The sequence below is a fragment of the Oryctolagus cuniculus genome, chromosome 17 (assembly GCF_964237555.1).
Source record: "Oryctolagus cuniculus chromosome 17, mOryCun1.1, whole genome shotgun sequence".
Lineage (NCBI taxonomy): Eukaryota > Metazoa > Chordata > Mammalia > Lagomorpha > Leporidae > Oryctolagus > Oryctolagus cuniculus.
In genome coordinates this window covers 53,995,058-54,016,459 of record NC_091448.1, presented here as the reverse complement: position 1 = coordinate 54,016,459, position 21,402 = coordinate 53,995,058, and the positions used below count along the sequence as shown (strand labels likewise).

Below are 21,402 nucleotides of genomic sequence, written 5' to 3'. Positions count from 1 at the left end.
CCTGTACCCATGTAGGAGACCTGGAAGAAGTTCCAGGCTCCTGGCTTCAGATCAGCACAGCTGTGGCCATCGTAGCCATTTGGGGAGCGAACCAGCAGATGGAAGACCTCTCTCTGCCTCTGCCACTCTCTGTAACTCTGCCTTTCAAATAAATAAATATTTAAAAAAAGAAAAAAAATGCCCAGACGAGGTGAGTGAACAGCATGGATGCTCAGAACCCTATTCCAAGACAGTCAGACAAATGCAAGTGCAAGTACATGTTCCTATCAGCATTATGTCTAACAGCGACACACTGGTAGCCGAAACACCATACGACAGGGAGTAAATGAACTGAACTGTGATACATGAACTGCGATAAACCACATGGCTGGATTCAGTGGTCATCTAATGCCGTGTGTGCGTAGCTTTCAGACGCTCTCATCTGTCTTTATTCACTCACAAATATATAATAAGAGCCTGGTACCTGTCAGGTATGTTGCGTGCTTGGATACGATGGTGCCATAAAGTACAAAGAAACAACTTGATGGTGATTATAAACACGTAACATATACATAAACATAATATACGCGGCCAGCACTGTGGCGCAGCCGTAAAGCCACTGCCTGCAGTGCCGGCATCCCACATGGGCACCGGTTCGAGACCCAGCTGCTCCACTTCCGATCCAGCTCTCTGCTATGGCCTGGGAAAGCAGTAGAAGATGGCCCAAGTCCTTGGGCCCCTGCACCTGCATGGGAGACTGGGAAGAAGCTCCTGGCTCCTGGCTCCTGGCTCCTGGCTTTGGATCAGCCCAGCTCCAGCCATTGCGGCCAACTGGGAAGTGAACCAGGGGATAGAAGACCTCTTTCTCTCGCTCTGCCTCTCCTTCTCCTCTCTCTGCCTCTCCTCTCTCTGTGTAGCTCCTTCAAATAAATCTTAAACATATATATATATATACATACATAAATATAATATATAACAAACATATAATATATAATAAACAAAATATAAATATAAATGCATACCCTACATCCTAGCAATTCTACCCCTAGTTATATACCAACAGAAATGCAGACACAGAAACACCAAAAGACACAGACAAAAATATTCATAGCAGTACAGACTGAGTATCCCCTGATCCAAAATGCTTGGGACCAGAAGTCTTTCAGATTTCTGGATTTGGGGATATTTTCGTATTTTCAATATTCCATCTATACAATGAGACATCACAACATGAAGCTCACATATGTTTCATGTATGCTTTATACACATGGCCTGAAGGTAAGGCCATTCAACAGTTTAAGTAATTTGTGCACAAAGCAAAGTTTCATGGCGTGGAATTTTCCACTTGTGGACAAGCTGCGGATTTCGGAGTGTTTCGGGTTTCAGATCAAGGATGTTCGACCTGCACGACTGGCAAGAGCTGCACACCAGAAACGATCCTCAAGAGTGACTGCAGAAGAAGTCTACACAACGTGATGTGTTCTTACAGCCTGGGGAATTTCGATGGGGGAAGTGGCAGCACACACGGCTCGGAGATAACCCACCACACACGCTCCACAGAGAACCGTGCAGGGATCTCTGGGGACCCCACACACAACTCAAGAACCCATGAATCTGTAACTCAAAGACCAGGCCCATCCATCAGTGCACCTACAGGAAGAAAGAGGGGGCTCCCTGGCATCACCCCCTCTTTCCCAAATCCGTTTTTGGCTTTTGTATTCACAACAGTCCACAGACAAATGTGTCCCCCTCTCACACATACATAAACATCTGCCCACAGAGCCATGGATTTGAATTGGTTCTTATTTACAAGTAGACTACAATGAAAAAAGACTATTGTACGCATAATAAGTGTCCCAAACAATATGCAATGTACAGGATGGGGCTCTGTTTCCAGAAAGTTCTAGAACTCAAACCGATGGTGTTCAAAGTCAGAACACAAGACTAGTGTTGGCATGGCCCAGCCCCAGCCATTGCAACAGCTATCTGGGGAATGAACCAGTAGACAGAAGATCTCTCTCTCTCTCTCTCTCTCTCTCTCTCTCTCTCTCTCTGTTACTCTTTCAAATAAATAGAATAAGTCTTAAAAAAAGTCAGCTGAGCTGGTGCTGCGGCTCAATAGGCTAATCCTCCACCTAGAGGCGCCGGCACACCGGGTTCTAGTCCCAGTGGGGGCACAGGATTCTGTCCCGATCGCCCCTCTTCCAGGCCAGCTCTCTGCTGTGGCCCGGGAGTGCAGTGGAGGATGGCCCAAGTACTTGGGCCCTGCACCCGCATGGGAGACCAGGAGAAGCACCTGGCTTCTGCCTTCGGATCAGCGCAGTGCGCCGGCCGCAGCAAGCCAGCCGTGGCGGCCATTGGAGGGTGAACCAATGGCAAAGGAAGACCTTTCTCTCTGTCTCTCTCTCTCACTGTCCACTCTGCCTGTCAAAAAAAAAAAAAAAAAAAAAAAAAAAAAAGTCAGCTGGAAAGGAGGGAAGTAGTAGTGACTGACAGAGATATGAGGGTTGGGGTCCAGAACTTTCTATTGCTTAATCTGTTACGCCATGGGACCAGTCTGTGGTGTGGCAGGGTAAGCTGCTGCTTGCAGCACCAGCATCCAGTATGGGTGCCAGTTGCAGTCCCGGCTGCTGCACTTCCAAACCAGCTCTCTGCTAATGTGCCTGGGAAAGTAGCAGAAGATGGCCCAAGTGCCCGGGTCCCTGTGCCCACGTGGGAGACCCAGAAGAAGCTCCTGGCTTCTGCCTGGCCCAGCCCTGGCCATGTGGCCATTTGGGGAGTGAACCAGCAGATGGAAGATCTCTCTCTCTCTCCTTCTTCTTTCTGTGTCTCTGCCTTTCAAATGAATAAATAAATAAATCTTAAAAAAAAAAAAAAACCTGTTCCATCAGTACATTGATTTTATGATAATGCATCAAATGTGCATTTGTGATTAGTAGACTTTCCTGGGTATATACAAGACAGGTCGACCCTGGAATAACTCAAGGGTTAGAGGCAGTGGAAAATCCACAGATAGCTTCATACTCCCCCAACACCTGACTACTTATAGAGCACTGTGGACCAGCAAGCCTACTGATAACATACATGTGAGCACACATGTTGCATGTCACATGTATCACATGATAAAAACACACAAGAATTGAGAATTCCCAGAGAGTAATTTTCACTGCAAGATACAATTTACTAACGAGTTGATCTGCCCAAGGAAGATCCTGGCATCTGTCACTCTGAATTCATAACACCTGAGGCTCACCGCAATAGCAACTGGAGTGGCAACAAAATTACCACAACTGTGCAGGAGGTACTATGGTTAACTGTAAGCAGTTATGATTTAATAAGCCATCTTTATGCTCGTTTGTATTTCTCTCGACTGCAAATGGTGCCATGCATGGTCTGGATTTGTGTGAGAAATTTTAAGATTCAATTATTTGAAAGGTAGTTACAGGGTGGGAAGGGAGAGAGATCTGCCATCTGCTGGTTCACTACCCAAATAGCCTCAATGGCCAGGGCTGGGCCAGGCTGAAGCCAGGAGCTTCTTCCAGGTCTCCCACATGGGTGGCAGGGGCCCAAGCACCTGGGCCATCTTCTACTGTTTTCCCAGGTGCATCAGCAGGGAGCTGGACCCAAAGTGGAGTAGCTAAGACGTGACCTGGTGCCTATATGGGATGCCAGCACCACCACAATACCAGCCTCTGAGCAAGTTTTGATAAATTTTACCTTCTTCTAATAGATTTGCATGTATGTTGTGCTATAAAAGGTATGGTATGACAGTAAATAGTAAAATAGACTGTCGTGAATGGATACTCTATGCTTTCATGACACACATAACATTTCTTAGTTTTTCTTATTCTTCCAGGCTACATATAGTTCATCTGCAAGATTTTCATTTGTTACAAAACTCCAAAAGAAAAGAAATCCATAAAGTGTACCTACACACTATTCCTATATAATATATAAATTTATATTCATATAATATATAAATAATATATAATATATCAAAGTTTTCTATTAAAATTTAAGATTTATTTATTTGAAAGTCTGAGCCACACACAGAGAGAACAAGAGGCAGAGAGAGAGACAGAGGTCTTCCACCCACTGATTCATTCTCCAATTGGCCACAACAGCCGGAGCTGTGCCAATCCGAACCCAGGAGCCAGGAGCTTCTTCCGGGTCTTCCCACGCAGGTGCAGGGTCCAAGGGCCTAGGCCATCCTCCACCATTTTCCCAGGCCACAGCAGAAAGCTGGATCTGAAGTACAGTAGCCGGGACTTGAACCAGCGTTCACATAGGATGCCAGCACTGCAGGCGGCGGCCTTACTTACTCTCTACACCACAGCACTGGCCCCTCTATTAAAACTTTTATTTAAGAAACTTGGAGGTGGGCATTTGGCCCAGCACTTAGCACATCCCCATCCCATGCTGGAGTGCTGGGTGCAATTCCTGGCTCCCACTCCTGATTCCCGCTGCCTGCCAATGCACAGAGAGGCAGCAGTATTGGCTCCAGGATCTGAGCTCCTGAACTGAGTTCCTGGCTCCAGGCTGCAGCCTCAGCCCAACCCCAGCTGTTGGGAGTGAACCAGAGGATGCGAGCTCTCTCTTTCTTTCTCTCCATTTCAAATAAATACATAAGACTTCTGAAAGTCTGGCTTACAATAACTAAATTAGGAGAGGATAGGAAATAAGGAAACTAAAAACATAATTCTGCATGTACTACCAGTTTCTAGTTTAGGACAGAGGCTAAAGATGCAGATGGATACACACATACACACACACACAGGAATGAAGACACTTCAAAAAGTTCTTGAAAAATGGAATTAAAAAATAAAATCCATTCAGATAAGGGCTCTCCCATGAGCATTATGAAAAAACTATGTACAGCTTTCAAAAAAATTCTTACAAAAATAAATTTTCCGTGAAGTTTCTTTTCTTTTTCTTTTTTCTTTCTTTTTTTTTTTTTTTTTTGACAGGCAGAGAGAGACAGAAAGAAAGGTCTTCCTTCTGTTGGTTCACCCCCCAAATGGACACTACAGCCAGCGCTGCACCGATCCGAAGCCAGGAGCCAGGTGCTTCTTTCTGGTCTCCCATGCGGGTGCAGGGGCCCAAGGACCTGGGCCATCCTCCACTGCCTTCCCAGGCCAAGCAGAGAGCTGGACTGGAAGAGGAGCAACCGGGACAGAACTGGCGCCCTGACCGGGACTAGAACCCGGTGTGCCGGCGCCGCAGGCTGAGGATTAGCCTAGTGAGCCGCGACACTGGCCTCGTGAAGTTGCAATACACACACAGACACACTGGGTTCTCACTAAGACTTGGCTTCTATCATCACCCCCTGCTTCCCTGCACGATCTTCAGGTCTCCCCTAAACAGGACCATCTGAATATTGATGTGCTGTTTCCCTCACACCCCATATCAGCAAAGGCTGTTCCTCCGTCTTCAAAATACACCCACAAGTTGACCATCTTTTACTGAACACATGGGTCCAAGCCACCTCTCTCTCACCTGGATGGACCCACAAGCAGCCGCCTACCTGGCCTTTAGCAGCCAAAAAAGGCCTCTAAAAATTTGAATCAGAGGCCAGCACCACGGCTCACTAGGCTAATCCTCCGCCTGCGGCGCTGGCACACCAGGTTCTAGTCCTGGTTGGGGCGCCGGATTCTGTCCCGGTTGCCCCTTTTCCAGGCCAGCTCTCTGCTGTGGCCAGGGAGTGCAGTGGAGGATGGCCCAAGTACTTGGGCCCTGCACCCCATGGGAGACCAGGATAAGTACCTGGCTCCTGCTATCGGATCAGCGCGGTGCGCCAGCCGTGGCGGCCATTGGAGGGTGAACCAACGGCAAAGGAAGACCTTTCTCTCTGTCTCTCTCACTGTCCACTCTGCCTGTCAAAAAATTTAAAAAATATATATATATATGAATCAGGTGCATTACGTCTCCACTGCACTGGGAATAAAGTCCCAAGCTCACCTAGGCTCCAAACGTTTAGCTAGTTCTGATCAGGCCTGTCTACCTCCCGTCACTCTCTGCCCTGCGTGCACTTGGCCTTGGCCACAGCTGTGTTTTCTTCCACACCTCACACACATCCGTAATCACTCCCAACCTTCACCCTTGGGTGCTCCACTAAGTCTGAAACACACATCTCAGACTTCCACACGAGCCACTCTCCAAGTCACTACGATCTCTACTCAACCTCCCCTCCTCAGAAAGCTCGTCCCCCATTGCCCTGTCTGCCGGGGCCCTTGGAGCCTGCCTTCCCCTCCCTCGGTACCTTCTTCCTCCCTGCTCTTACCCCTGCAATACATCACATGACTGCATCGTTCACTTGTCTACCTGTTGTATTCCTCCTGAGACAGTGAGCTCCATGGAGCAGAGAAAGAATGTCCAGGTGTCCCTCGGTATCCACTGGGACTGAGTCCAGGACCTCTTACAGACACCAAAACCCGAGGATGCTCCAGTGGCTTATATAGGTGGCATAAGCTGTGTACATCCTCCCTCATACTTTGAATCACCTCTGGGTTACCTGCAATACCTAAGACACTGCAAATTCTATGTACACAGTTGTTACACTGCATTGTTTAGGGATAACAGCAAAAAAAAAAAAAAATCTGTACTTGTTCAATACAGGTGCAATTTTTGTTCTGAATGTTGTCTTGCCATGGTTGCTTGTATCCATGGTTGTCAAATCTACATATGTTGAGTAAAGACTGTGCCTGTGGCCGGAGGGTCATAGACAGGGAGAGCAGACAGGCAGGGCAGCTCATGGAAGACCTTCTATTGAGAAATAAATAAACTCCTGGAAGTGACTGACCCTCTACACTCAAGGCTAAGATGTGCCAACACCTTGATAGAGAGGAGGAGCTGCGGTAGACATTTGGCCTGGAAGCTGAGACATCAATTAAGACACTGCATCGTACAGCAGCATCCCTAGTTCGATACCCGGCTCTAGCTTCTAACTCCAGCTTCCTGTTAATGAACACTCTGGGAGGCAGTAGTAACAGTTCAAGTAGCTGCATCCCTGGCACCCACATGGGAGACCTCATTTGAGTTCCTGGTCCCCAGCTTCAGCCTGGCCAAACCTTAGCCATTACCCGCATCTAGGGAATGAATCAGCGAATGAGAACTCTCTCTGTCCCTCTAATCCTCTCTGCTTCTCAAATAAATAAACTTAGGTCTCTCATTTTGTTTTTTTAAATTTCAAAAAATGTACTTGAAAGGCACAGAGACAGACACTGGTTTCCTGCCCCAGATTCCAAGGGTGAGATGCAGCAACTCAATCCGTGTCTCTCACATGCGAGGCAGGAGCCCAACTACTGGAGCCACCATCATTGGTCACCTCCCAGGGTGCACATTAGCAGGTGGCTGCAATCCGAGGAGAAACTGGGATTCAAACACAAGCACTCCAATATGGATGCAAGTGTCCCACGCAGGTCTCAATCACTAGGCAAAATGCTCACCCCTCGCATAAATCCATTTTTAAAAAATTAAAATAGAAAGAGGAGGAGTAATGGCCATGATAGAACATAAAATCAGCAAAGTGAGCCAGCATACCCTTTTCCTGAGTGCCGAGGCTGTGGGTGAGGATGGGAGAGTCGGGCACCCGGGCCAGCGAGGGGCAGGGGGCGGAGCTCCAGGACAGCAGGCTCCCCCTCGTGCTGCCGTTGGTGCTCCCGAGCCTCATGAGCCAGTGGTCGGACAAGGAGGAGCTGGTGGAGCCTGCAGAAAGAGCAGAGAGAGGCAGGCTGCACCTGACCCACCGCCCTGGGGGCCCACGAGAGCGTCTCGTGGCCACACTCCCATCCCCACGTCCGCCCCTGGAACGACAGAACCAGAGTCCCACTGCAGAAACAGAAGCTAAGGACCAGAGCGGAACCCGGAAGTGGGTACCCAGGTGACGGCCCTCGGACGTGCAGGAAAGCACACTGATGGGTAATGAAATCCTTCCCACGAGACTACTTGTCACCAGCCCCAGCTCCTCACATAAGGTGTTTTCCCCAAGCCAAAGGACTTTATTACCCACAGTTGAGAGTAACAGCATCCCAGCCCCGGTGCCCACAAGAGAGCAGGAGCATGCCCCCGGTCTAGGGAAATCAATTCTTTTATAACGGGCGTTAAAGACACCTTCGCTTTGTCTTTTGTGTGTAGACAATAAGAAAACCTGCAGACTCTGCGACGGAGCTTTGTTCTGCCTTCTGCAAAACGTGCCTGGACTTGCACTACATTGGATGTAGATTTGCTGAAGGCTCTTGGCTTTTATTCGGCCATGTTCCAGCGGCCATAACCAGAACCCCGGATCAATTCTTTAAAATCCTTGCTCGGTCCACAGAGAAAGATGAGTAGTTTGCAGAGTGAAACCAGTAAGATAAAAGGGTCAACTTCGGCACTTTTCAGAGTGTCCCTCGTAGCTTCCCCTTCCTTTCTCGAGGGACTAACACAGGTGTAATGGCACACGCTTAAATGCATCTGGCTCGGTGTGAGTGTGGAATCCTACAGTCCCAAGAGTCACCTCCCCTGGCTACCAAAAAAAAAAAAAAAAAAAAAAAAAAAGGCAGCATCCTTTCTCCCTTTCTTGAAGTATAAAACATGTCCACCCCACATGGCCACCTTGACAAATGGTCCAGGAGCCTCCTCTCTGAGATGCCTGCCTCGCTCTTCTGGCCGATGGCCAGCCGAGCATCTTCCCAAGTCTTACGGTGACTTCCCAAAGCCCCTGTCCTCTCCTGGGCCCCGGCACCCACCTCTCATGGAGCTGCTGGCTGACCAGGGCGGGATGCTGTTCCGCTTCTGATAAAACAGGATGTAGGCCCCTCTGGTGCTGATCTCGTCTTCCTGGAGAGGTTCCACCGTGCTGTCATCGTAGCTGTACCAGTGGCCATCCAGGGAGTTCCTGCAGTAGGCTACAAAGGCCCAAATCCCCAGTCTCAACCCACGGCAGGAAGACACTGCTTACCGGCATAGTAGGCAAATGGGTGTGTGTATAATAGAATGAAACACAAAAACAGCCCATGTATGGCCCACAAATGACATTTGTGCAGAAAGATAAGTAAATGATATTCCCAGATTCTTACTAGTAAAGAAGGCTGCTCTTTTATCTGTGGTGCCCATCATAAGGCCAAATCAACAACAGCAACCAATGAGTTCCAGGTTCTGTGATCAGACAGTAACTCCCATTTCACCCCATCTCGGCTGAAAAGCTTCGAGATGCACACAGTAATGGTCAAATGAGAATCACTGCTGGGATGATGGTGTGCTTCATTTCTACCTAGGAACTGAAGTCAAATATTTAAGGGAACTTCATAAACACGAATCTCAATACGTGCCAAACCACTACAACAGAAGAACCTTCTCTTTGCCTTCCACAACTCACTGGATGGCACCCTAAACCACATATCTGGATGGTAATAAACTCTGCTTTTCATGTCAAACACAGGCGTTGCAGGTCATATAGACTCTCTGTCATATGTTCTCCTCCCTGTTCTCTCCCCACCCCAGAATTGTAACACTGGGGTGGGCATTTGACCCAGCAGTGAAGACACTGGTTAGGAGGCCCAGGGTGCTCGTCGAAGGGCCTGGGCTCAGTGCCCGTCTCTGACTCCGACTCCAGCTTCCTGCTAATGTGCACGCGAGGAGGAGCAGTGAGGCCTCCAGCAGTTGGGTCCAGTCACCCGCATGAGACCTGGGTTGACTTCCCAGCTTCTAGCCAGCTTCAGGGGTCCAGTCCCAGCTGTTGTGGGTATCTGGGGAAGCTGGCTGCCTCGCCTCTCTCTCTTTCTATACACATTGTTTAATTGAGAACAATTTTTTTTAATCGTAAAAACCATTTTAGGCCGGCACCGCAGCTCACTTGGCTAATCCTCCGCCTGCGGCGCCGGCACCCCGAGTTCTAGTCCTGGTCGGGGCGCTGGATTCTGTCCCGGTTGCCCCTCTTCCAGGCCAGCTCTCTGCTGTGGCCCGGGAGTGCAGTGGAGGATGGCCCAAGTCCTTGGCCCCTGCACCTGCATGGGAGACCAAGAGGAAGCACCTGGCTCCTGGCTTCAGATCGGCGCAGCACGCTGGCCATAGCGGCCACTTGGCGGGGCGGGGGGGGAGGGGGTGAACCAACGGAAGGAAGACCTTTCTTTCTGTCTCTGTCTCTGTCTCTCTCTCACTAACTCTGCCTGTCAAAAACAAAACAAAACAAAAAAACATTTTTAACTTGAGGGCTACAGAAAAACAGGTGTTGGACTGGACCTGCATAAGGTGACCCCCACGCTGACCCAAGCTGGCTACTTGGGAGTTCACCTTTGCCCTTTCCTTGGTCCTCTCACCACATAGCCGATCCAAAAAGCCAGTCTTACTGATCCTCCTTCCAAAACTCCCGGCAGCACCTTGACTGTCAACACCCACGTCACACCAGACGCATCCTCCTGGCTGGAATCCCAGGGCAGAGTGATTATTTCTACTGGTACACTAGGTCACCTCCTTGCTCCGCTGCTTCAACCCTTCAAATGCTTCCCATCACCCTTCTGGAAAAAACCAAACTCTTATGCATGGACTAGGGTACCCTACCCGATCTGGGCGTGCCCACTTCTCCTGCTCCATCCCGTGTCACTCATCTCTGGACCACAACACAGCCAGCCACGACATACTATCATCATGCCTTAAACATACAAGACACCCTCTGCCGTAGAGCCTTTGCCCATGCTGCCAGTGCTGCCCCCAAACACAATTCCTCCCATTATTCACGTGGCTGGTTCTGGCTCTTTCTCAGTTCTTGGCCTACAAGTGACATCCTCCGAGAGGCCTATCTCTATCACAGACACAATCAGTCCATCAATCAGCCTGCCTCTACCAGAAAGGCCATAGGGAAGAGGGATCCCTCCCCCTTGTGCAGGATCGATTGTTGGCCCAGCCATCGCAACCATCCTACTTTGCAGGAAATGACATTTGTAAAGGGTTATGCCAGAAAGTGTTTTTTTTTTTTTTTTAGGATTTATTTATTTATTTGAAAGTCAGAGTTTCAGATAGAGAGGGGAGACAGAGCGTGAGAAAGGTCTTCCATCCACTGCTCCATTCCCCAAATGGCCACAAGGGCCAGAGCTGGGCCAGGCTGGAGCCAGGAGGCAGGAGCTTCTCCCAGGTCTCCCATGTATATGGCAGGGGCCCAAGGACTTGGACCATCTTCCACTGCTTTCCCAGGTGCATTAACAGGGAGCTGGATCGCAAGCAGAGCAGGCAGGACTCGAACCAGTGCCTATATGGGATGCCAGCGTTGCAGGCGGAGGCTTAATCCATTGAGCCACCAGTGCTGACCCCATGACAGAAACAGTTTTAACAGCAAAAGAATTCACCAGCCCAATGTCCATCCTTGGGCATTTTCTTAAGAAACTGTCACATCTGTTCAGTGCATTCATCAAAGAGGGTGGAGGAGCTTTCTATACATGAGGATGTGAAAATACTTCCAAAATATATTTTAAGGGGAATAAAAAAACCAGATGCAATAAAGCAAACAGTGTTTTACTTAAATTAGGGGTGGAAAGAAATATGATAAATAAGAATACATATTTGCATATGAAAATATACTTAAAATTATTTATATTTACACAAAGAAACTATGGAAGAATCGACTAGAAACTACTAAGACTATTCACCTGGTATGGGGATGAAATAGATGAGGAACAAAGGCAGGATCAAGACTTTTCACTAAATTTTTTTTTAAGATTTACTTACTTATTTGAAAGAGAGAGAAATAGAAAGAGAGAGAGAGAGAGAGAATCTACCATCCGCTGGTTCACTCCCCAAATGGCTGTAATGGCAAGGGACTCCATCCAGTCCCCCAGGTAGGTGGCAGGGGCCCAAACATGAGCCACCTTCGGCTGCTTTCCCAGGCACAGTAGCAGGGAGCTGGATCAGAAATGGAGCAGCCAGGACTCCAACGGGCGCCCTGACAATGGGATGCCAACACTGTGAGTTACCGTCCTTCATGCACAGGCTGTGTGAGTTGTGAAAATGCAGCCACCCCTCAGAATCAATAGGGCACTGGCCCCAGGATGCCCCGTGGTACCAAGACCCACAGACAGCCAAGTCCCTGGTAAAAAAGGGCATGGTGTCTGCCTGGAACCGGCACACACCCCGCCATATATTTTCACTCATCTCAGAGGCCGGGTAACACAAAATGCAACATAGGCACTGCATACATCGCTGCTCCGTGGCCTTGTGCGGGGACACTAAGAAGAAAGTCTTCATGTTCAGGGTGGATGTGGTTACATCTCCTTTCCCAATGCGTCCCACCTGCAGCCGGCTGAATCCACAGGTGTGAGAGCCTTGGCTATGGAGGCTCACTGCCCCCCGGGCAGCTGTGACCTACTCAACTGATGTAAAGTGGCACAGAGGCAGCTCAGAGACTGAGCAAATATAACCAAACTCGGCAAGCTTTGCGGCCCTTCTCTTTTTCCAAATTTTTGTTTACATATTTATTTGAGAAGAAGAGAGACAGAGACAGAAGGATCTCCCATCCGCTGGTTCACTCTCCAAAGGCCCACAATGAGGCTGAGGCCAAAGCCAGGAGCCAGGTCAAGCTAGGTCTCTAACGTGGGTGGCAGGGTCCCTACTACCTGAGCCAGCAGCTGCTTCCCAGGGTGCACCCAGGAAGCTGCACCAGAGGGCAGAGCTGCGGCTCACGCTCGGCGACTCTGGTACGGGACGCTGGCCTCCCAAGCAGTGTCTTGATCACCAGGCCAACACCTGGCCCTCAGGTTTTTACAGTGTAGTGAAATGAGCAAACTTGCAGAAAGTGAAAGAACTAGAATGGAACAGACCCACAGTGCTAAGAGACGATGGGAGGCCGGCGCCGCAGCTCACTAGGCTAATCCTCTGCCTGCAGCTCTGGCACCCCGGGTTCTAGTCCCGGTTGGGGCGCCGGATTCTGTCCCAGTTGCCCCTTTTCCAGGCCAGTTCTCTGCTGTGGCCTGGGCGTGCAGTGGAGGATGCCCCAAGTGCTTGGGCCCTGTACCCGCATGGGAGACCAGGGGAGGCACCTGGCTCCTGGCTTCTGATCAGTGCAGTGCGCTGGCCACGGCACGCTGGTTGCAGCAGCCATTGGAGGGTGAACCAACGGCAAAGGAAGACCTTTCTCTCTGTCTCTCTCTCTCACTGTCCACTCTGCCTGTCAAAAAAAAAAAAAAAAAAAAAAAGACAATGGGAGAGAAGGCGGTGGCTCAGATGTCAAGAGCCCAGCAGATGGGGTGGCGGTGACAAGCTGAGGGAGTCCACTCTGAGTGCCCGTGGAGCAGTGGGCAGGAAGGGAGCCAGCTGAGACCCCAGAGGCCCAGGACTGGAGGGCCAGGAGCTTAGGCTGCCCGTGTCCCATCCTGCAGTGCCTGGGTTCAATTCCCAGCTCCGGCTCCGGACTCCAGCTCTGTACTAGAGCAGACCCTGGGAGGCAGCAGGCAGCGGCTCAGGTAGTTGGGTCCCTGCCGCCCTCGGGGAAGATCCAGATGGAGTTCTGGGCTCCCAGCCTCAGCCTGGCTGTGGTGAGCATTGTGAGTGAGCCAGCAGATGGGCACTTTCTGTGTCTGTTTCTTAAAAAAAAAAAAAAAATTATGAATTAAAAAAAAAATCTAGGTCAAGAAGGAGCACTTACAAGTTAAAATCACGAGAGCCAAAGTGAAGTGAAAACAGCTCAGTAACACATTGGAAGATGCAGCTGAGGAAATCTCAAGTATCAAAAAAAAAGGACAAGGAAAGAAAAAATGAAGAGGAGATGGCACTGTGGCATAGCGGGTAAAACCACCACTTGCAGTGCCGGCATCCCATATGGGCACCAGTTCGAGTCCTGGCTGCTCCACTCACAATCCAGCTCTCTGCTATGGCCTGGGAAAGCGGTGGAAGATGGCCCAAGTCCTTGGACCCCTGCACCCATGTGGGAGAACCAGAAGAAGCTCCTGGCTCCTGGCTCCAGATTGGCGCAGCTCCGGCCATTGCGGCAAATTGGGAGTTGAACCATCAGATGGAAGACCTATACCTCTCTCTCTCTCTCTCTCTCTCTCTCTCTCTCTCTCTCTCTGCCTCTTCTTCTCTCTTTGTATAACTCTTTCAAATAAATAAATAAGTCAAAAAGAAAAAAAGGAAGAAAACGCTAAACTACTAGCGAGTGCAATTCACCCACACTTTGGGGCTTGGACAATACACACGTACAGCACGGTTCACGTTCAAGACAGATGCAATTCTCTCTTTCCCAATACTTTCAACCTGTGGCTGATGGGACCCACAGAAGTCAAACATCTGAACCGATTCCTGCCGTGCTCCTGGCGGGCCATGGAGATGACCTGTTTTCTTCCTTTTCATACCCTCCCCCAGCTTGCCCACTGTCAAGGCCAGCAGGGACCTGGTGCTGCATCACTCCAACCCCTGCAGCATCTTTTTTCACACTGAAAGGACCCGAGTCCACCGAGGCAGCCCAGGGGCAGCTCTGTGTCTTAGGGCCAGCAATCCATCACCTGCACCCAGGCTCGCCACGTCACGTCAACAATTCAGATCCTTAGGACTACAGCACAGAGAGAACCGGGAGATTGTATTATTCCACCTGCCACAAAGAAGGGGAAAGTTCACACACACACACACACACACACACACACACACACACACAGTGATACAATGTACAAAGCTATTCAGTGCATTATAATGAAAATTTGGAAAGAGCCTCTATGTCCATGAAATAAACTGTGGTACCCACCCATAAGGAAATACTGAGAGACTGTATGAAACAAGGAGCTCTGGGCAGAAAGTGCAGTGGTTACAACACCCAGCTCCCACTCCCACTCCTGAGTGCCTGTGCTTCCCGGCTCCAGAGCCTGACTCCAGCCTCCCACTAATGTGCACCCTGCGATGCAGTGGTGGTGACCCAAGTGCATGGGTTCCTGCCACACATGTGGGAGACCTGGATGGAGCTCCCAGCTTCAGCCCCAGCCTGGGCTAGGCTGGGTTGTCGCAAGCATTTGGGGAGTGACCCAGCAGACAGGAGGAGATCTCTGTCTCTCTCTGCCTTTTGAATGGGTAAAATAAATTAAAAAATGTGAAAGAAAAAAGCCCATATAGAATTATGTACATAGAATTCTATCCTTGTGCTTAAAAGGAATATAAGAGGGACTGGTGTTGTGGAGTAGCAGGTAAAGCTGCTGTCTGTAACACCAGCATCCCATATGGGCACCAGTTCGAGTCCCGGCTGCTCTACTTCTGATCCAGCTCGCTGCTGATGTGCCTTGGAAAGCAACAAAGGACAGCCCAAGTCCTTGGGCTCCTTCCTGTAACCACATGGAAACCTGGAAGAAGCTTCTGGCTCCTGGCTTCTGCCTGGCTCAGCTCCAGCCATTGTGGCCATTTGGGGAATTAGTGGATGGAAGATATCTCTCTTTCTCTCTGTAACTACTTTTCAAATAAATCAATCTTAAAAAAAAAAAAAAAAAAAAAAAAAGAGTACAAGGGCGAGGGGGGAGGGGACAGGGAGTGGAATTGTGAGGCAACAGTTTGTGACACCACAGGCATCACACACAAGCACCAGTTCAAGTCCCAGCTACTCCACTCTGATCCAGCTCTCTGCTATGGCCTGGGAAAGCAGTGGAAGATGGCCCAAGTGCTTGGGTCCCTGCACCCTCGTTGAGGGATCTGGACAGATTTCCAGTCTCCTGGCTTCGGCCTGGCCAGCTGTTGTGGCTATTTGGGGAGTGAACAAGTGGATGGAAGATTTCCCTCTGGAACTCTGCTTCTCAAATAGATAAATCCTAAAAAATAAATAAATAAAAGGAGTGCGGGGAGCAAAGCTTAGACACAACTGTATACACTTAGCCCTCGAGACCCATACATTCTGCATACATGGAATCAATCAACCTTAGAACAAAAATATTTGGAGGTGAGGGATTTGCATCTGAACTGAACACAGATTTTTCTCTTGTCATTATCCCCTACACGATAGAGTATAACAGCTATTTGTAAAGCCTTTACAGTGTATGAGGTGTCACAAATAATCTAAAGAGGACTTAAAAGAGGGCCAGGTGGTTAAGAAGTCAGCCAGGATGCCCACGTCCCGTATTGGAGTGCGAGGGTTTGCTCCACAGCTTTGTCTCCCAGTTCCACTTCCTACCAAAGCAGAGCCTGGGAGGCAGCAGTGATGCCTCAAGGAGCTGGCTTCCTGCCACCCATATGGGAGACCTGCACGGAGTTCCCTGCTCCTGGGTTTGGTCCGGCACAGCCCTGGCCACTGTGGGCCTTTGGGAGTGAAGTCAGTGGATAGGAGCTCGCTTGCTTGCTCTCGCTCTCTGCCTCTCAAATTAACTAATTTTTTAAAAATAAAGTGTATGGGAGGATATGCAAATGCTACACCATTTTATAAAGGAACTCGGGCATCCTTGGGTTCTGTGAAGTGAAGGGGGCCCTGGACCAACCCCCCGCCTATTTGCATCTGCTGTAATTGCATTCCAAAACTCGGGAAAAGACTGCCTGGGACCAGAGCAGGATCCCAGATGTAGGAACATGTATAGTCTTTACCTCGTTTTGGAACCACAGGAACATATTATCTACTCCAAAAATTAAATTTAAAAAAGAGCATAAGGGGCCAGCAGTGTGGTGCAGCACAGCCACCTCTTGCAACAATAGCATCCCAAATTCAAGTGCAGGTTCAAGTCTCAGCTCCTTCTCTTCTGATCCAACTCACTGCTATTGCGACTGGGAAAGCAACAGGCCTCCCCTGTCTCAGTAACAAGACCCCATCCCAGACTCCAGTCCCCACGGACCAACAAGGTCCAAAGCCTGTGGGAACATGGTTGTCAATCTTGAATTCCAGGTCCAACAGGGCTGTCAGTCAAGGCCGGGCACAGAGGCACTTTCTGATACAGAAAAACTCAAACTGTCAAGATCCCATCACCTGTTCTTAGGAGGCTCCCACAGGGTACGCTGCTGCCCCTAACCAAGGGAGCTGATCTCCACCTATAGCACCCAAGTTTGGGGACTTGTCCATGTTAGAAGTCACTTGCTGGGCCAGTGCTGTGGTGCAGTGGATTAAGCCAACACCTGTGACACCAGCATCCCATACAGGCACTGGTTCAAGTCCTGGCTGCTCCACTTCTGATCCAGCTCCCTGCAAATGCACCTGGCAGAGCAGGAGAGGATGGCCCAAGTGCTCAAGTCCCTGCCACTCACATGGAAGACCTATGTGGAGTCCCAGCCTGCTGGCTTTGGCCTGGCCCAGCCCTGGTCATTTGGGTCATTTGGGCCATTTGGGGAGAGAACCAGTGGTTAGAAGAGCTCCTTCTCTCTAGGTCTCTCTCTCTCTGTAACTCTGCCTTTCAAATACATTTTTTAAATTAAAAAATAATAAAAAAGGATCAGCACAAACCGCTGAGAATTGCCGAGACATTTGTATTGTGTCTTTCCAAGTTCCTCCCACGACTAAAAATTCCCCACGACTAAAAATTAAAAACACCCCACAGAATTAAAAAAAAAAAAAAAAAAAAAAGGCAAATCCGCTGTGTGGGATCACAGATGAAGGCAACCATTCCCCTCTCGGTTCCAATAATTATCTTCCTCTAAGGGTTAAAGATCCAGGCCGTAACCAACTTAGATCCCAAGCACCACACCTGCACCGACGTCGGCTGGGACCAGGCGCCCTGGCCTCTTGCTCGACGTGGGGGAGCAGCCAGCCCACAGGGGGCGCCCGAGAGGGCTCAGCGCTCACGGGGCGCCAGTTCTGGGGGCACGCTGAGGCTGGGCCAGGCTCACCTGTGTAATGCCCACCTTGCAGGCTGCCATGGTGGTTGCAGACGGCGTACAAGTCGTACAGGAAGTCCAGTGGGTAGGTGGTGGGCAGGCAGGCCGGCTGCTGCCAGGAGGGCCAGGGGCCCGGCCCCGTCGTGGCGCTGCTGCCCCTCGGGGCCATGTGGGGGGCCATGTTGAGTCCCGACAGCGGAAACTTGACCAGCGTGGACAGCTTGTTCCTCCTCTCCCCGACCTGACAGAACCTCTTGAGGTGGATGATGAGGATGTCGGGCAGGGTCCACAAGCTCAGCTTCACCGTGCCCTGCTGCAGGACCTGGCAGTGCGGGCACTTCCACGCGTCGTCCTGCGCAAGCTGCAAAGGAAGCCACGGGGCCGTGAGGCCACGCCCCACCCAGAGCCCCCACCGCGGGGCCGCCCAGCCCCCTTCCCGGCCAAGGGAGAGGACCCAGGGCGGGACCTGCTCCTCCTTAGTGTAGAACTGGAAACACTCGTCCAGGGTGCAGCTGTGCTGCTGGTGTGCCTGCTGCTGCCGCCGCACGCTGTCGGCATCCTGGACCCGCTCCTCCTGGAGGCTCCCGAACAGGCTGCGGGAAGGCAGAGGACAGCCGCGGGCTCAGGGCTCCCCACTCCCAGGGCGGCGCGTGCACGCCTCTCCCGCCAGCAAACCGGTGAACCAAAGCACCTTGCCCGCGGCTTCCTGGGGACCCTGGGCCTCCGTCGGTCTCACTCAGCAGACTGCCCCCTCTAAATCATCCATCTACTGAATCATCCATCTCCCCCACCAGCTCCTCCAGGGACCCAATCCTGGGCTCGTTCCCCCATCTGAGCACAAAGCCTAGCACCCCGTAGGAGATCAATAAACACTCGCTGGCCCAAACGTTGTCCTTTTTCAAAGTGAGGCTAGCGCGCTCAGTGGTAGACAGGCCGGCAAGTGTCGTGGTTAAAGAGTCAGAGTTGGGACTCAAGCCAGATGGCCTGGGCTCAAATCCCAGCTCTGGGGCTGGCAATGGGGAGTAACACATAAAACCTCCGTCTGCAGCACCGGCACCCCATATGGGCACCGGTTTGAGTTCCGGCTGCTCCACTTCCCACCCAGCTCCCTGCTAATACACTTGGAAAAGCAGTGGAAGATGGCCCAAGTCCTTGGGCCCCTGCACCCACGTGGGAGACCTGGAAGAAGCTCCTGGCTTCAGTTCAGCCCATCTCCAGCCATTGCAGGCATTTGCAGAATGAACCAGTGGGTGGAAGACCCATGTCTCTCTCTGTCTCTCCCTCTCTCTCTGTAACTCTACTTTTCAAATAAATAAATAAATAAGTCTTTTTATTATTATTATTATTTGACAAGTAGATTTATAGATAGAGAGAGAGAGAGAGAGAGAGAGAGAGAGAGAGAGGTCTTCCTTCCATTGGTTCACTCCCCAAATGGCCACCACAGCCGGCATTGCACTGATCCGAAGCCAGGAGCCAGGTGCCCCTTCCTGGTCTCCCATGTGGGTGCAGGGGCCCAAGCACTTGGGCCATCCTCCACTGCCCTCCTGGGCCACAGCAGAGAGCTGGACTGGAAGAGGAGCAACCGGGACTAGAACCCAGCACCCACATGGGACACCGGCACCACAGGCGGAGGATTAACCAAGTGAGCCATGGCGCTGGCCCCATAAATAAGTCTTAACAACAACAACAACAAAAAATCCCATTTCTTCCCTATAGCAGCTGGTGGCCTTAGGCAACTGCAAGAAACAGATTTAGGTTTAGGGCTTCCCGGTGCCCTAAATTCAGCGATTTCCTCCGAATCAAGTATTTGTCCCAACCCTGCAGCATTCCACCTGCAGAGGGGCAGAGCTGCCTCCAAGGTGCCCAAGGCAGGGAGAAGGGAGAAAGCCCCAGTGCCCTTGAACTCACCGCTCCTTGGCAGAGCTGTCCCACTCCACGGCCAGCTTGACGTGGGGAGGTCCCCCCGGCTTCCGCAGGTGCAGAGCTCTGGGGAGAGAGCACAAATGCCTCCAACTGACTGTCAACCTAGGCCAGCTACCGGGGGCACTGCTGGGTCTGCTAAAGGCTCAGTCGCAAACCTACCTCTTCATGCTCGTCCCCATGGCTCTGGGAGCTTGCAAGCTCTAAGGGCTTTTGGTTACTATGGGGGCACAGATCAACTGTCCGTTTCAAACCTCAGTGATGTGTACAGGGGAGTTGGACACGACTGGCCTACAAACACCCAGTGGTGCTGAAGCCCTAAGAGAGCTGCTGACACCCTCTCAACTCTACTCCCACCCCCACCATCACGCAGGAGCACCCTGAAGCCCAGCTCCAGGACCCAAGTCATCTTCCAAACCCTCTGGTGTGTGTCATCCTATAGCTCCTCCCATCTGCACGGCCCTGCCCATTTCAGAAAAGCTGGTTGGCCTCAAGGCAGAAGAAATGGGAAACACATGACGGCGAAGTCCACGGTCAAAAAAGTTAGTAAGAAACTGTTGCAAGGAAAACAGGAAGCTGTCAGCTGAGGCCCAGGCTTTTACCAAGATGATGCAGTAAAAGACTTTGCACTCACGGGAGTCACACGGCCAGAGGCTGGGTGGTGGCAACTTCCCGCGAGAACAGGAGCCAGGAGGGAGCTGGGAATGGGTGTCTGGGAGACGTTCTCACTGCCCAGCGAGCCTTACAGACACCAGTCGCCCCTCCTCCTCGTTCTGTAGCCTCAGGGAGAATGAGCTATGGGCACGCAGCCGCCACTGCTGTCCCCTCGTTCACCTCTTCCAGAGGAGAAGCCCTTTAACTGGTTGGTAGGACTGGGACTAACTCTCAGCTCTGCCACTATAATCCTTCCCAGCCTGGTTGCCTCCCTCCTCCCTGCCTTGAGTCTCCTGGAAGCAGCTCAGCCCCTGCACGTGGGAGCCTGGAGGTCTGAGACAAATGCTTGTTTCAGAGGAGACACACTGGGGAGCCCTCGTCTAAAGCTATTTTCTCAAGACCCCCAAAGTGCCCAGTTTGTTCAACAAGGGAAGCCTGCAACTGGGGAGCTACACCTTGACGGGAGCAGCAGGGAGTGGGGCGTCATTTAATCCCGGGTAGCGGAGACCATATTCCAAAGTCCGAGTTGGACTCCCATGTAAGCCACATTTGTTAACCTTTAGCCTTATCTATCTATCTGCCTATTAATCAAGAGGCAGAGAGATGAGACAGACAGACAGAGCTCCAATCTGCTGGCCCGCTCTTCAGATGCCTGCAGTGGCCTACCTGGGCCAGGGCTAGAGCCAGGAGGTGGGAACTCCATCCAGGTCTCCCACATGGGCGGCAGGAACCCAACGACTTGAGCCATCACCTGCCGCCTCCTAGGGTCTACATTAGCTGGCAGCTGGAATCTGGAGCAGACCTGGATATCAAACCCTGGTACTCTTATGTGAAATATGGATGTCTTAACGGCTAGGCTAAGCACGCACCCTCAATAAATATAAAATTTTGACCTCAATCCAGTCTACATTTTAACTGGAATATAAACATGGATGAGGAAAAAGAAGACTGCCGGCTTCACAGGGAAGCATGAAGCCAACTCTGTCATAGGGAAACTCCCCAGGCCACAAAAGAGCAGAGGAGCAAGCTGTAGCCCACAAGTGCCCTCTCTCTACATGGGACGGATCCTTCATCAGACAGCACAATCATCTCCTGGGGGCTGAGCCCTGGCTAAAGAGGAAT

At 50.9% G+C, this 21,402-nt stretch overlaps 1 protein-coding gene across 6 annotated transcripts in view; it reads right to left on the bottom strand.

Annotated features, from left to right (window-relative positions):
* Nucleotides 1-21,402, bottom strand: part of USP43 (ubiquitin specific peptidase 43) — a 76,946-nt gene that overhangs the window by 10,535 nt on the left and 45,009 nt on the right. For 4 of the 6 annotated variants that reach the window (XM_070061379.1, XM_070061381.1, XM_070061382.1 and 1 more), the window contains 5 exons: nt 19,615-19,692; nt 18,173-18,299; nt 17,719-18,067; nt 8,706-8,864; nt 7,519-7,683 (listed from right to left, as the gene is read on the bottom strand). In XM_070061379.1, coding sequence (XP_069917480.1) covers nt 7,519-7,683; nt 8,706-8,864; nt 17,719-18,067; nt 18,173-18,299; nt 19,615-19,692 — 878 coding nt within the window. The remainder of the gene's footprint in view (nt 1-7,518; nt 7,684-8,705; nt 8,865-17,718; nt 18,068-18,172; nt 18,300-19,614; nt 19,693-21,402) is intronic. The other 2 variants (XM_070061380.1, XM_051825181.2) reach the window with 1 other exon arrangement.